We start from the raw sequence: 16,480 nt of genomic DNA on the forward strand, positions 1-16,480 counted from the left end.
GGTCGCTGTCAGAGGAGAGAAGGGGGTCTGTGTACTCCAGATATGTGACAAAGGTAGAAGCAAGAGAACTCGAAAACAGAGTGGACATGGGTGGGTGAGAGTGAGGGTCAAGCATTGGACTTGGGTTGTGAGACTGGGTGCCAGGGAGGAGGATGGTGCCTTAGACAGTAAAAAATGTTCAGAAGGGAAGAGGGTTTGGGGAAAAGACAAGTTCCATTATGGACATGTTGAGTTTCAGATGTCAATAGGGCATCTTGTTTGAGATGCCCAATAGGCACTTAGAGATGAGAGTCTAGAAGTTAAGAAGAGGTTAGGGCTGGATAAATGGTTTTCAGAATCATCAGCAGAGATGATAACTGAATCCATGGGAGATGATGAGATCATCAAGTGAAGTAGTATAGAGGGAAAAAGAGGAGGAGGCCCAGGACAGAACCTTCCCAGACTCCTATAGTTAGTGGTGGGGACCCAGATGAAGATCCAACTAAGAAGACAGAGAAGGCCTGCTTAGAGAGGAAGGAGGAGAATGGGGGTGGGGTATCTCAAAAACCTGGAGAGAAGAGTGTCCAGGAGGAGAGACGGATGCCCAGTGTCCCAGGCTGAAGTGAGATCAAGGACTGAGAAAAGGCCATTGGGTTTGGTAACTAATAGATGTCAGTTAACGCTGTGTCCAGGAGGAACGGGGCCTCTCAGGAGAGGTGTGCCCACCCCGGGGGGGTGAAGAGAAGACAAACTGAAGACAGAAAGCTCAGGACTTTGCTAGAAGGGCTGTTCTCACTGAACAGCAGCTTCACCTTTCCAGAAGGCAGCACTGGCCCCTGATGAGGGATGTGACCAAATGCTTTCATTCCTGTGAATGAAAGAGCAGTCAATGCCGTGCCAGTGAGGACGAGGCCCCCCACCTTACTGTGGCCTTGCCTAGGAGGGAGCCCACCAGGTGGCTATTCTTCCCCACCCCCCACCAGGGTCATCATCACTGGGAGAGAACAGTTTTTGTCGAATGATGAAGCCACAAGCTGGACACCTGGACACCTGGACGGCCGACAGGCCAGTGAGAGGAAGCCTGCTGTGGACAGCCTTCTCAAGGCGTAGAGCCAGCAGGGATGGACGTGAGCATGTTTAGGGGTAGCAGGGCCACAGCGGGATGGCGAGGGGTCAGCCTGGGCAGCATGGGGGTGGGGGGGGCTGGAGGCAGGGTCTCCAGGGGCAGGGAGCCTCCGGAGGCCATCAGGGACGCGCTTGCTACAGAGTAACAATGTGGAAGTCACTCCACTCCCGGGCTTTCTCCGTCTCCTTCCAGACGCCTCTGAGTACGCGTGGATTGGCCCGCGGTGGGAGCCCGTGGGAGGGGGTGGAGCTCAGGCCTCTCTTCTGCCTCCCTTCACCCCTATGGGGGGGGTCTCCTGAGCCCCCTTCTCCCACCTGACCATGCCTGGACAGTTCCACCTGGCTGTGCTGGAGGCAGTTTGATCCCACCGCCCCCACTCCTGTGCGCTCCGGATTAATCTTCAACTCCCTGGCCTCAGTTTCCCCCTCTGTAAGATGAGGGGGTGCACCCCACTTCAATTGGGCGCTTCCCACGTGCTGAGTCCCCTCCCCCTCCTCGGCCCGGGAGATGCAGGAGGGCTTCCTGGAGGCGGCGGGCTGGGAAGCCCAGAGCTGGCTTCCCGCAGGGGTCGTATGGACCGCCCGCGTTGTCACAGAGGCACGGGGCCGCGGTTCCCGGCACGTACCTCTCTAAGGCCACGCCCCGAGGCCGCTCAGGCTCCGCCTCCAACGTGCGCTCCCGGCCTGGCGCAGGCGCACCGCAAGCCGGCGTTCCAGTGACGGACGAACGGGGGAGACCTTGCGCAGACGCGATCGGTCTTTGAGGGGAGACGGGACAGTGCGCAGGCGTACTAGGAGCTGCTGCTCCACAGTCCCGCCCTCTAAGACTCCGAGAGAACTTGCACGGTGCGCCGGCGCATTGGAAACCGCCCCGAGGAAAGGCCATTCAGAGGCAGAGGGTGGAGAGGCGGCGCAGCACGCAGGCGCATTGGGAGCTTCCGAAGGCCAAGGCGGAAGCGGGCCTCAAAGTAGGAGGTTCCCAAAAGATACGTAAGAAAGCAGAGCGGCGCGCGCAGGCGCATCGGGAGCCCCCGCGGGGCAGGCACAGTGAGGCCGGTGGCACAATTATGTCTGGGCCACACGTGTCCCGCGTCCGGGCTCTGTACCGGCGGCTCCTGGTGCTGCACCGCGCGCTGCCGCCCGACCTGCGCGCCCTCGGCGATCAGTACGTGAAGGACGAGTTCCGGCGACACAAAGGCGTTGGCCGCGAGGAGGCGCTGCGCTTCCTGCGCGAGTGGGAGGCAAGTCTGTGCGCGTGCGCGCGCCCGCCGTCATCAGTGACACAGCCCTCCCCCCATCCCCGGCAAGGTGGGCAGGCCCAGGAGAAGCTGTGGTCGGCCCGCGACTTCAGTGGGTCAATAGCTAGCATTTATGTAGCGCCTACTGGGTGCTGAGCAGTGTGCCAAGGGCTTTACCGTTGTTATCATAGCATGATATAGTGCCTACTGTGTGCCAGGTGCTTTACAGTTATCTCATAACAATAATAAATAGGTAGCATTTATGTAGCACCTACTGTGTGCTAAGCATTGTGCTAAGCGCTTCACAGTTATCTCATAATAATAGTAGTAGTAATATTTATAATAATAATGCTAGCTTTCCATTTATATAGTGCCTACTGTGTGCCAGCAATAAATAGGTAGCATTTATGTAGCACCTACTGTGTGCCAAGCACTTCACAGTTATCTCATAATAATAGTAGTAGTAATATCTATAATGATGCTAGCTTTACACTTACATAGTGCCTACTGTGTCAAGCGCTTTACAAACATCTCATTTGGTCCTCACGACCCTGGGCAATAGGTGATATTGTCCCCATTTTACAGCAGAGGACACTGAGGTGCCCGAGGTTCAGAGACTTGCCCAGGGTCTCACAGCTAGTAAATATCTCAGGCTGGATTTGGATTTAAGGCTTTCTGACTCTAGTCCCAGCACTCTATCCACTGTAACATCTAGCTGCATTTATTAATCACCTATTGTGTACCAGGTTCATCTGTCAGTCAGCTAGCATTGGTTAGGGCCTGTTATGTGTCAGGCATTGTGCTAAGTCCTGGGGATACAAAAAGAGGCAAAAGATAGATCCTGCCCTCAAGGAGCTCACAGTCTAGTGGGGGAGACAACCTGAAAACAAAGCAAATATAAAAAGAAAGCTATATAAGGATAGATAGGAAATAGAAGACAGAGGACACCAGAATTAGGAGGGGCTGGGGAAAGCCTCCTGTAGGTGGTGGGATTTTAGCTGGAACTTAAAAGGAAGCCAGGAAGGTCAGTAGTTGGAGATGAGGAGAAAGAGTGTTCCAGGCGTAGGGGACAGCCAGAGAGAATAACCAGAGCAGAGAGGTGGAGGGTCTTCTTTACAGCCGGGAGGCCAGAGCCACTGTATCTAAGACTACATAGAGGGACTTAAGGTATAGGAAGACTGGAAAGGGAGGAAGGGACAGGTTCTAAACAGGATTTTTGTTTGATATTGCAGGTAATAGGGAGCCACTAAAGGCTATTGAGTAGGGGATCTTATGGTCAGACCTGGCCTTTAGGAGAATCACTTTCATGGATAAATGAAGGATGGACTGGAGCACAGGGAGACTTAAGGCAGGCAGGCCCCCCCCCACCCCCAGTTGTGGAAGCTGTGTGTGTGTGTGTGTGTGTGTGTGTGTGTGTGTGTGTGTGTAGGTGCATGTGGAATGATAAATTGTCAAGATGCAGCAGGAGGTGAAATTGACCAGAGATACAGCAGGAGGTGAAATTGACAGGCCTTGGCACCATATGGGATCTGGGAGGTGAGAGAGAGAGGGAGGAGTTCAGGGTGACTCCTAGTGAGGGACTTGGAGGATGGGAGTGCTCCGGACACTAATAGGGAAGGTAGGGGGCATATTACCTCTCTGGGGATGATTGCTCTTCCACCTGTAAAATAAGGGCATTGAAATAGAGGATATTTAAACTCTGTTTCAGCCTGTAAAATCTTATGGCCCAGTAATTCAGATAACCTTAGTCTGCAGTTCAGTTCAGGGGACATTTCTTCATCACCTCGTCTGTGCCACATGGAAGAGATGCTCAAGTGCAAAATGATAGTCTTTCCAAGAAGGGGGTAGATGGTGGTCCAGTGGATAGAGTGCTGGGTCTGGAGTCAGCAAGACTTGAGTTCACATCCAACCTCAGAGACTAGCTGTATGACCCTGGACAAGTCACTACGCCTCTGTCTGTTTCCTCAGCTGTAAAATGGAGACCGTAATAACACCCACCTCTCAGGGTTGTTGTAGCATAGTGCCTGGCACACAGTAGATGCTATAGAAATACTTGTTCCTTCCCTACTATCTCCACCCCCACCCCCTCTCCTTTCAAGGAGGCTGTGCACAGAGATAGATAGCCATAATCCCGGTCAGAATGATGAGTGCGTAAAACTTAACCCACAATTGGTAGGAAAAACTTGTGGAGGTGGGCATTATCTCTTTATGGGGAGATCAGTGGGGAAATGGGGTGTCACGCTGGGGAAGAGCTTAGCTGGAAGGTAGTTGGTGTGGGCATCCGTGTGGATGGAGAGTCTGGGGCCTGGTATGAACGGCAGCAGGTGCTCCCAGTGCCGTGAGGGAAAGGAGCCCGGAAGCCAGGTCAGGAGTCCTGGGTTTGAAACCCACCTCGATGCTGCCTTCATGTGTGTGCCATCACAGCTGTCCCACCCACTAGGGGAGGTCTTGGGGTCTCTTTCCGAAGGCTGGCTGTGGGAGAGCAGGCGGGCCTGAGGTGGCTCCTAAGGAAACAGCTGGCTGTAGCTTTCACTCTGTATTCGGCAAAGCTGTCAGAAAGGAGGCAAAACTTGGGCACGAGGAGATGGGACGGAGGCTCTGGCCTCACCAGGCGTGAACACGGGTTTGTCAGGAGGAGGACTCGAGCAGAAGGCGGCAGCCCGCTCCAAGGCTTCAAGTCCTGAGGAGGGTTGGACACAGGGTCCGGCGCTCCCGCCTCTGCTCTGTCAGGTACCTGTGGGTCAGTCCCTCGGCCCTCTGAGGTCCCCACCGAGCTCAGCATCAGTGATGGCGCCCCTGGGCTCCAGGCAGCTCTGAGGGACTGAAAATCGAACTGAGGGTGCTGATCTACTTTTGGGAAGGGGTCCACCAAATTCTGATGCAAATACTTGTTCCCAGACGACTTCTGTATCAAATCCCCTTAGTTGGGACAGGCAGCTGGCCCGCCCTCTTCACTTGCTAAAGCCTTTTTGCCAGGCAGGATTCTCAGTGAGCGATTTTGAGAGTAAGTCTAGTAAGAAGGAGCGTTTGCCTCTGCCTTCCGAGCTGGCTGAGTGCCCTGGGCCTAGCCAGCGGTCTGCTCTGGTTCACACGGTCTTCCCACAGCGCAGAAATCCTCCGTCCCTTCCCTCGTCTCTCACGGTGTTCCCATGATGCAGCCAGTCAGCCTCTTCGTCATCTAGGGGGTGTTTTCTTCTTTCTTTGCTCTTTCCTGGCTCACGGGGCACACCCTGCTCAGTAGCTTCTTCACAACTCTGCCAACATTTCCCGGGTGCCTTTTGGGGTCATTTTTGCCAATCTGCTGGGTGAAAGGCGGAATCTCAGAAATGCTTTCGTTTGCATTGCTGTGATGAGCAACGCTTTGGAGCGTTATTCGTGTGATGATGGATCGCCTGGACTTCCTCTCTTAAGACCTGTCCATATCCTCAGACCGTTTTATCAATTGAGGAAGGGCTCTTTTTTTTTTTATAAATTTGTATTGGTTTCTTCTCTGTCTTGGAAGCAATGCCTTTTGCTCCCCTTACAATTTCCCTTTTCATCTTAGGTTTATTGCTGTGCTTGTGCAAAGCGTTTTCTAATTTTATGCACTTTGAGAGGAAGCCGCTGCATTTCTAGTTTTCCTTCCCTTTCTTACAAGAGAGCTCTCCCAGAGCGGGCCTGATCTGGAAACGTGTGCAGTGTAAAAACAGAGCACATCAGTCAGACTTATGAGCTCGTTTTACAGCGGCAAAGTGACTTGCCCAGGGTCACACAGTTAAGGTGTGTTGGTGATGGGATTTCAACCCCAGGCTCTCCTGACCCCAGGTCCAGCACTTTTCGCTCCACCAGGAGCCACTCAGAAGAAATCCAAGGTGAATGTTTCCCTTTTCGGTTACATGGCAGTTCTGTTAGTGTGGCCTTTTTTGTCTGACAGTGGCGATGCTTCTTAGACTCTTTAGGGTCAGAGCAATTACTTTTTATTTTGCTTTCTGCCTCTGTCTTTGGGAAGGAGAAAACACCCCGTTTTTGCACGCTGCAGTATGACGGCACATGGTGGTTCTCTTTTTCGTTTTCTAACCGCAGTGGATACTCAGATAAGTGTTAGCATAATTGAAGCCTTCGCTCACACTTATTTAGAATATTGCTTTATTTTTGTGGTAAGATTAAAGTGCACCTTTTTCTGAGTTCATCACAAAACTAAGAGGCATCATGGCCTAGCAAGCAGGTCAGGCATTGGTTTTGGGTTCAGATCCACCCTTGACCTTAGCTTGGTCCCCCAAGACACTCGGGGCTATTCCTGGTGAGCCATGGACTGTTCTCTGTCTCGGCATGGGCATCTCCTGGCTCCAGACTCACCGTGGGGCTGACGTCCCAGATCCTTCCCGTCTTGGCAGCTTCGGGGCTGGTCAGGATCCCTCTCCTTTGAGCGATTTATGCTTTGGTAGATTCTTGAATGCTTGGCCTCTCTTCAGTGAGTGAGCTTGTGTGTCTGTGGGATGCATGTGCTCGGTAGGGCCGGCTTCTTCTGGAACTTTCTTTTCTGGGAGCAGTTGCTCCCAGGGTCAGCATTTCTGTGTTTATTCTTGTGGTGTGTTGAAGGGCCAAGGTTTAATGAACTGTTCTTGGTTAAGGCTTTTTTTCCATTCCAATAATGGTGTGATCCTTAGTTAATGGAAAAAGAGACCTCGGGGAAGTAAAACAAGTGGGTCTTTGTTACGGGGTTTTAAAAAAAATAACACCCAGTGTACTTGATCTCTTTAAGGGAAACTTTAAAACCATTGTTCTTATCATGGGAGTATTAATTTTTTTTTTAAATTTCCTGTGATGGTCTATGAGGTTCATCTCTCAGAGTATCTAATGGCCTTTTATAAGTTCATATTTTCATCAAAAATATGACATGATATGTGTGTGACCCAGTGAAATACACATGTGTAGGAGTGATTCGCCAGGCACAGGCATCTAGGGAATCGCCCTCAGCTTGGCCCCTGCTTCAGACATCTACAGTAGCCCGATCCAACACCATTGGTGAGAATGTCCTCCCTCACTCTTTGCTTGAGGGTCATCCAATAAATCGACTCTGTTATGCACTTCAAGGGTTGTGCTGTGCTTTCAGCGTGTGCAGGGAGAAAAGCCTTTTAAGGAATCCCATCACTTTACTGAATTAAAAACACTTTTCTCTCAGACATTGAGCAGAGTGGGGTCTTGAGCTCTTTACCTCTTCCAGGCTGGCAGTTGTATGAGAGAAAGATGGGCCTGCTAGAGGATGTGCTTGCTGCAGGCTTGTTTTGCTCTGGTCGCTGTGTTGTCCACAATGCCCTCTGTCTTTTTACAGAGCTCATTTTCAGAATGGTTTTGTAGAGTGTACAAGTAAGGCTCTAGTCTGGGCGTTTTCTTGGCTGTATTTTTGGGTAATAATAAGCTTTGTGATTTTTTTTAACGGAATTTTCCTTTTAAATATCCTGAGAACTTCTTCCTTCACAGCTTCAAAGTTGTGCTGCCTCAAGTGTGTGGATCGAATCTCCCTTAGTTTCTTTAGTGTTTCACAGGACTGTGGAGACCTTGGAGGAGCTCTTACAGAGGAGTGACCTGAGGCTGAAAGGTCAGATGACTTGTCCCCCATCAAGTGACAGGCAGAGGGGAGACTGGAACCCAGATCCTTTGAGTCCGGATTTGGAATTCTTTTTCTTGTATCTTTTCTCCTCATTCTGCCCCTGGGGGCGAGATGGGGTGAGTCACACTGGCCCTCCCAGATGACCCTTGTGTGGCACGACGTGGACGGCTTTCGGTGTCCTCGGTGCCCTTTGCCGACTGATTCCCTGACATCCTTCCTAGACGTGTGATCGGGCCTGAGCGTCAGGTCCCAGGGTCATCTGGCCAGGGCAGAGGATGACGGGCCTGTCTCCCTTCCCTTTCCCATCGCCCCTCCCTCCATAGAGCCCCAGGCCGGTAGAGTGTCCTGAGGGCCCTGATGCTGGCAGGCTCATCTAGAGCTGGGGGTCCACCCTAGGTCTGGCGCCAGTAGGGAGATCTCCGAGGGTTGTTGTTTGTCCTTCGTTTTTGAAGAGGACCAGTGACGTCACCGGGGTGAATTAGACTGAAGTGAGTCAGAGCCGTACGGTGTGGTCAGCCTCACTCTCCCCTCCAGAGCCGTCCGAGTCCAGGGACAGGACAGAATCAGGATGACTGGTGATGGCTGGTGGTCTGGGATGCAGAGGAGGACCTCGGCGCCTTCAACATCTGACCAAGCTCTCAGCGCTCTTCGGCGCCTGCTTCAGCCGTTTACGCCAGCAGAAGGAGGGAAAGATCGGCGCTTCTGTGGGATCGAGCCTGGGTGACGTGGGGGGACCCCCTCTCAAAGAACAGGGGGAAGGCTTGTGTTAAGCTGAGACGGCCTCGCCTCCCTGACCCGACGTCTCCTCCGAGCCCCAGGCTCACGCTTATCTGTCGACGGCACGCCTCTGCCTATGGTCCTTAAATGAGCCGCGTAGAAATCCAGCTTCTTCCTCTTCTCTGCCCCGAGCTTGGTGCTCCTTCCCTTTTCGTTTCCAGTCACCTCCATCGAAGAGTTCTCCTTGACTCCCTCTTCACGTGCTCTGTGGAGCCACTAGTGGGTCGGTGGGTCCCGTCAGCTCATCTTGCTCATTCCCACCAGCCCTGCCACCCCAGCTCAGGCCTCTTCCACCTCCAAGTCCAAGAAGACTGCTCCAGGAATAAATTAGGATACTGATTCATCTCCTCCCTCCCCAGCCTGTCCTGTCCACTGACACCCCATTCGTTTTCCGTCAAGTTGCTCCAATCATGTCATCCTGCCTCTTAAAACCCTTTACAGAAGCTCCTCCCTGCCTACCAGGTGATGCTTAAGCTCCTTACTCGGACATTCAAGGCCCTCCTCATGGAGGGTCCCACCCTTATCGCACATTAATGAACTTCATGGGGATCACGCTCCCATCTCCTGAGGTAGCACAATGGTGGCCGTCCCATTAGACATGGTAGATGTGGTAGCTGTGCCGCCATTGACAGAGAAAAGAGTTTGTTCTGGAAACCTCGGTAGGCCTTTCTCACCTTTTGTCTGGTCATTGTCCGCCTGGGGTTTCGTTCTAAGTGACCTTGGGAAGATCCGGCTCACTTGGGTTTCTCTGCCAGCTTCCTGTAAACTTGATTTTCTTCTGCTATTTCTAGTCATATGATGGAATCATGGTGCGCATAATCCTCCAGAATCTTCATGAATTTATTTTAGAATATGAAATACATTTATATTCTAAGCTGGGGTTGCTCTTGGCTACCATTTCTCTTTGCAAAGAAACCAAATGCTTGCTGGATGAGATGGTTTCTAGGCTCGTGTGGTCTTTCCTCATTGTGGAACGTGACTTAAACTTTCTCAGGAAATGTTGATAATCAGTGTCAGTCTGTTCTTTTATCCATTTCTCATTTAAATAGGTCAGGTCAGGCTAACCAGTTTCGTGCCGTACTGTCCCCTCAAGTCTTTGATCTGATGGTACACAGGCAGCTGATTCAGGAACGATCTCCACATTGTAACCGATTGTTCTGTCTCATAAAATAGAATCACTTTCCTTTTTCGTGATGTTGTTACTTGGTGTTCCTCATGCTCAGCATCTCCTGACTCAAACAGACCCTCTCCCCCTTCCTTCTGGATTAAGTTTTTTTATTCTAAATGTGACGGACGTGAACATTTCCATATGCAGACGACAGAAAAAAAACTTTTTGTCTATGAAACTGCGAATCTTTCCTACCTACGGCTCTTTATTTTTAGAGTGTATAACAAATTCAGCACATTAATTTAAAAGCTGTCCCACTTACCTTTGTCTCCTGCTGGACAGATGGATGGATGGATGGATGGATGGATGGATGGATGGATGGACTGACTTGTTTTTCTGTTTCTCTTTATCCCTCATGCTCAGAGTTTTACTTGGCTCTGGTCCTTTCTTCAGATGTCCTTGGTTTCATCATTTGTCACCCATTTTTCACGTGTAGGATGATACTGAATTTTTCTGGGTAAGTTATTCCTGGTTAGAAGCCTATTTCTTTGGCCTTTTGGAGTATCCTGTTGCATTCTTTCCCTTCTTTTGGGTGATGCCTGCTAAGTTTTGTGGGATCCTGGTGGGTGCCTCAGGACTTAAACTCTTTCTGTCTGATTGGAACTTCGGATTGTCTGGTCTGGGAGTCTGTGACTACTGGAGGGAATGTTTGAGAGTTTCTTTCAGGCGGTGATTGGTGGATTCTTTCTGTTTTCACTTTCTGATCTGAGAGGCCTGGGGAGTTTTCTTCCAACATGACGTCGAGCTGCTTTTTCTGTCAAGACTTGTAGGTAGTCCGATGATTCTTAAATCACCTCTTTTACATGAGCTTTTCCCCTCTTTTCCCAAGCTTTTGGCCTTGTCTTAATATTTCTTGTTGCCTCACAAAGCCATTGGTTTCTGTTTCATTCGTTCTGATTTCCAGGCCTCTCTTCCTTGAATCGATCTTTGAGCTTCTAGGTCCCAGGTGTTAATTTTCTCTCCACCCTTTCTCCATGGTTCTCACTTCCTTCCCAGTTCTCTGTTCTTTCACTGTTGTTTCATTTTTAAACACTTGTATCCTTTCTGATTGACCTTTCGGGCAAGCCGGGCTTTTCTTTGAGGGTTTGTTTGGAGGCGTTTTGCATGTTCTCTTCTCCTGGGTTTGGGTCTTTGGTTTCCCTACTTTCCTGCTCTCACTTTATCTCTTTTTCTTTAGCCATTCTTCTGGCAGCCTAGCCGAGCTGAGAGTTTGGGGGGCTGTCTCTGATCCCGCCCTCTCTGGGAGTGCCTCAGTCCTCTCTACCTGTGGGGCTCGCTCAGAGCTTGGGGCTCTCAAGCTTCTGGTCTTGGCTGAGGGCTGAGTCCAGGAACCCTGAAACACCGACCCGGGGAGGATGGGGAGATCAGTTCTGGTCCGCAGAGCTGCTGACCTTGTGCCAAGCTTCAGGCACTGGGTCCTCGCTCCCGGTCCTTCTGGGAGACCCCCATTCCCTTGCTGCTAGACTGGGCTTAAGGCTGAGGCTCTGAGTGGGGGATCACCTCTGAGAGGGGTGGGGGAGATCAGTTCTGCGGGTCCTTGAGCTGCTTGATTATCCCAGCGCCCTTGCTTGTTGGTTGACTTTATGACCTTGGCCAGGAAAGGTGACCACTGGCATTTCTCCTTTATTCTCCGGTCACAGCTTGGTCCGGTGATCTTCTTTGATGGTGAGTTGTTTGAGTGAACATCTTGGCTGGTCATGTCTGCACATAGAAAACGCTGTCTTGATGCTCTGTGCTTTTCTCTTGTGGCTTCACCGTCCCATGCCCATCCTCGCCAGGTCTTCTTGGAGAAGGTGTTCAACTGTTAGCCCGTCTCATTCTCTGTCCCAGCCCGGGCCTCCCAACATCTCTGACAAACAAGTTTGATGGGTCAGTGTCCCATTGTGCTAGGTTTCCCACACTGTTCTGACACGGTTTTTCCAACTCTTTGATGTCACACTTGGAGGCCTGAAGCGACCTTAAGTATCTAAGAGGCGCCGTGATGTGGGGGAAGGGGGAAGGTGGGCATTTGGGCATTTGGGCAGATGACTTCTCTTGGCCTCTGATTTTAAAAACGGGGAGAGTGGCATTTCTTCAAGTTGTTGGAAGGATCAAAGACTCTTTGCAGAGCACTATATAAATAATAAGCTGTCATTAATTGTCTTGATCATGTGTTAGCTAGTTAGTATCTAATCAGTCTTCTTGGAATACATTTTTGCCCTCCCTGGAAGAAGTTGGCTTGACCTGGGACCTTTCCAATGATAACATTATTCCCCATTTCTGAATCCCTCACTTAGCCTGCTTGGGCCTCAGTTCTTCATTCTATAAAACGGGAATAATAATCCTGCTCCAACACGGGGCTGGGTTAGACGAGGTCCTTCTCAGCTTTCTAATTTGTGATTCTGTGAGATGTGAGTTTGAACCGGCACACTAGTACCACGCCCCTGAAGTATTCCAGTTAGATCTGAAGGTCCTGTGGTAATAGACAGTGTTCTGTGTGGCTTTGGGTGCAGTCAGAGATGCTCAGTACTGGCCACAGTTGCATCTCTCATGACCAAAGGCTTGACCCCAGCCATTCGCCTTAACCAGCCTCTCCCCTGAGCACCGGCCCTGCTTTGCCATTGCCTGCTGGGCATCTCAAACTCACCACTAGAATGAGACTCATGATCTTTGTCCCCAAACCTTCACCTCTTACGAGATGCTGCCGTCCTTCTGGCGTCGTCCTCACCGCCTTGCCGTCCCTCCCTTCCCTATCCAAGGGTAGCCAGCCCTTGCCGTGTGGGCCTCCGCAGTACGTCTCCGCTGCCCAGCGGCTTCTTGAGCTCAGGCCCCGTCACTGTCACCCGACTGGTGACAGCCGATTCCTCATTGGGCTGTCCTAGTTCTGTAGTTCTCGGCACTTGTCCACTCCAGGCCTTGGCTTTGGCGTCCCTATGCCTGGGATTATCCACATGTCATAGATATGATACGTAAACGTATGTATGTAATACACATAAATCACATGCATACATGCACAACACATGTAAGTGAATATGTGTGCCTCTTGCCTCCTCCGTGAGTGTGTAAGCGTTGTGCAGGCAGCAAATGTTTGTTCTCTGGGTCTGCTGAAGTGAATTGAGTGGGCCGGCATCAGCACACGTCCAGAGTAAAGCCGGTGCTCTCCTGGCTTTGTCTTTTCTTCATTGTTGTTGAAAATGCCTTTGCTGACGAGGAGAAGTGGTTTGATGTTGACTTGTGACCTAAGTAAAGGCACTCACTCACTGTCCCCACCCTCTGTTTGGCCTGGTGGTGCAGGTGAGTTCTTAGAAGGTGTGTTTTGGCAGGCGGCTCTGAACGCTGATGTTTTGGTAATGAGAGTTAACCACTGACGCTCTCCTAAGCCACGGGATGGTTGGAATGCTGGGCAGCTGCAGCGCACACGCACTCACACACACACACACTCTCTATCTCACACTTACACACACACTCACTCTCACACACACACACACACACACAAGAGCAGGACAAACACACCATTTTAAGCGTGCGTGCGGTGTTTCTCTCTCTTGGACATTGCATCCATGATTTCACCTGACTGGACCCTTCAGACTGCTTTGTTCTGTAGACCGTGGTCTGTCTTTAAGTAGAACCTTGCCATGTAGGATCTCTTGTAATCAGTTAGCAAGCATTTATTAAGTGCCTGCTGTGTGCCAGCTGCTGTCCTGGGTGCTGCGAATACAGAGACAAAAAGGAAACAGTTGCTGGCTTAGAGGAGCTTATCTTCTGTCAAGGGAAATTATGTACCCAGAGAAGTAGGTACAAAAATAAAGATAAAGTCAACCCATGGGCAGGCTGGGGAGCAGGGTGAGGGGGCTCAGGGAATGCCTTCTGTGGGAGGAGGGGAGGTCTTGAGCTGAGTTTTGCAGAGCATAGATGGGAGGCGGAAGTAGGATGGCTTGTCGTAGGGGAGGGGCTGGAGCTTCTTCAGGAAGTCTAGCAAGGCTGGGTGGAATGTGGAAGGCATCCATGAGAAGCAGGAAGGGTGAGAGGAAGGTGGATCATGAAGGGTGTTTACGCGGCAGTCACTGTTTGATCTTAGAGAGAATGGGGAAACATGGAACCTTAAGCAAAGGCGGGCCAGGGTCAGCACGTCCATCTGAGAGCTGATGAGGCCTTGGACCAGGCTGGTGGCCAAGGGAGCAGGGGCCGGACAAGAGGTGGGGCTGGGGTCAGTGCAGGGCAGGGGGCGGTGAGGGACGGAGGAGAGGCTTGAGCAGGTGCTCACGGGCTGGGCAGAGTATGGAGGGCTGGACATCCAGAGAACTGAAGCAATACAGGCCCTGTGTTCGAGGCACTGACATTGTCAGGGGTGGGTGAGAAGATGCTCGCAGACAGCAGGTAGACGTCTGCATCTTGGCGTGCCTCCCAAATGAAGCCTGTCTGATCCCCACCCTCTGCCACCTCCTAGTGCTTCCCCCATCAGAACCATGGCCTGAGCATTTTGTGTGTCTGCCTTTGCTGATGTGTGGCCAGGTTGCCTGCCCTTAGAGACGTGAGCTCCGTGGGGCAGGGACTGTTTCATTTCTGTCTTTGACACCGCAGTGCCGAGGACAGTGCCCGTACAGAGGAGGGGACGGATGAACACGTCCATGGGCTAATGTTTGTTTTGTGGTTGTCTCTAGGGTCAGTAGCACACATCTGGCTGTTGGGGGGTGCGATCGCAGCCCAAGGAAAGGACTTTAAGTCAGCAGTGAGCCCTGATCACGTGGGTGTTCTCTAATAATCATAATGATAATAGCCAACATTTCCACAGCATTTACCATGCACCAGGCACTGTGCTAAGTGCTTTACAATCATTATCTCGGTCCATCCTTATGACAACCCTGGGAGGTAGGTGCTGCTCTCATCCCCATTTTACGGAGGCGGAAACTGAGACAAACAGAGGTTCAATGACTTGTCCAGGGTCATGCATGAAGCCCTGCATATTTCATCTGTATTTTTCATTGAAGTAGAGAATCTGGAGGTGGGAAAGGAGGGACTGATAGCACATCTCTGCCAACATGGCATCGTCTTCCAAAGCAAGGCCACTTACTCAGGGCCTTTTGGTTTGCTGTCTCGTTTTTAGGGCTGGCAGAACTGAGAGCAGGTGTCCTGCAGTGCGGTCGTGCCTGCCGCGGGTAGGGTTGGAGAGGACCTCCAAGACCATCGAGTTTAATGCTCCCATTTTATGGATATGAGAGTGGAGGCCAGAGGCAGCCCACAGGTACCTGTGTAGGTCTGGAGTCCTCGGGCCCCACACTTGGCGCCCATTTCTACTGCAACACAAGAGCCAGCCCCTTCTTTATTAACTGCCTGGTGGTCTTCCATGAAGGCCGCCCACAGGAAGGACCACGTTGTCACCCCTCCGCAGAGGAGGAATTTTTCCGTAGCGGCAGTTCCTACAGTGGCCACATGAGGGCAGGAGAGCCTCATGTCTGGAAGGACTCCTCCAGAGCCCAGTCTGCCCATTTTCACATGAGAATCCTATCAGTTTGTCTTCAACATGGCAGCCTTCAGTCTTCAGTTGCTCATTTTCCCTGAGATACTTAAGGATGTTTAGCTTATTTCAGATTTTAAAATGCCTGCTCATTTGTGATTGAAAGAAAGAGAGAGAGACAGAGAGAGGGAGAGAGAGACAGAGAGACAGAAAGGAGAGAGAGACAGAGAGAGAATACAGACAGAACAGCCTTTGGGCGGTGGCTGGCAGTGGGGCAGCCAGGAGATATATTCTCCCGTGTCAGCGTCACGAGGGGCATGTGAATGAGGCCACCCCAGGGCACATGAAGGGACTTCTTGGGGTCATTTAAGTCACTTAGTGGCAGAGGTTGGAGGAGTCGAACCCAGATCCTCTGACTTGGCATAATCTGGAAAAGCGCTTGCCTCAGGTTCGGAGAAGCGGACGTTCCCAGGCAGATGAGTCAGAGCAGATGGGGCTTCTGGGGACTCCAGTTCGACATGAGTGGGTTCTGGTGGCCAAAAGACACCAGTGTTGTCCTGGGCGTCATTCAGAAAGGAGGCCGGTGTCCCAGGCTCTGGCCTTTGCATCCGTCGGAGCACACCAGGACTGTTGGGTCCAGTTGCGGGCAGCACGGGTGGGCAGCCACAAGCTGGAGGGTGTCCAGAGGAGCAGAGGGAGGTTGGCTCTGAAGGGCTTTGTCATCTTGTCGAACAAGCACTGGTTAGAGCAACCAGGAATGTTTAGCTTGGAAAGAGAAGATGGCGGGGGCAATAGAGGAGAGCCACCTGCAGGTCTTTGAAGGAAGGTGAATGTTTCAGATGGGGGCTTGCTACGAGCAAGTGTTCCGAACAGTTAGATCCCCCCAAAGGGGCCCCAGACCTTCCCAGTCCGTTTTCCACTTAGCTCCTCCTCAGGTATTAGGACCAGAGATTTAGAGCCCCCAGGGATCTCAGAGGTCATCCAGGCCAGCCCCCTGATTGTAGAGGTTTTACAGAAAACAGACCCCAGGAGATGGAGCCTGAGCCCACGTCCCACAGGGAGTATGGGTCAGAGTCGTGGTTTTGAAGTGTGCGAAGGCTGACTGTGTCCCTGCCCTGCTCCAGAATCTTCATTGGCTCCCTGGTGTCTCTCAGCCGAAATGGACTCCT

General features: G+C 51.5%; 1 protein-coding gene across 1 annotated transcript in view; it reads left to right on the plus strand.

Annotated features, from left to right (window-relative positions):
* Positions 1–1,539: 1,539 nt before the first annotated feature.
* The window catches only part of SDHAF3 (succinate dehydrogenase complex assembly factor 3), a 37,131-nt gene continuing 22,190 nt past the window's right edge, over positions 1,540–16,480 (plus strand). The window contains 3 exon segments of the mRNA XM_027848871.1: positions 1,540–1,820; positions 1,852–2,053; positions 2,055–2,345. Of these exon segments, the coding sequence (XP_027704672.1) occupies positions 1,540–1,820; positions 1,852–2,053; positions 2,055–2,345 (774 nt within the window).

This window comes from Vombatus ursinus, unplaced genomic scaffold (genome assembly GCF_900497805.2).
Source record: "Vombatus ursinus unplaced genomic scaffold, bare-nosed wombat genome assembly UNPS02006874.1, whole genome shotgun sequence".
Lineage (NCBI taxonomy): Eukaryota > Metazoa > Chordata > Mammalia > Diprotodontia > Vombatidae > Vombatus > Vombatus ursinus.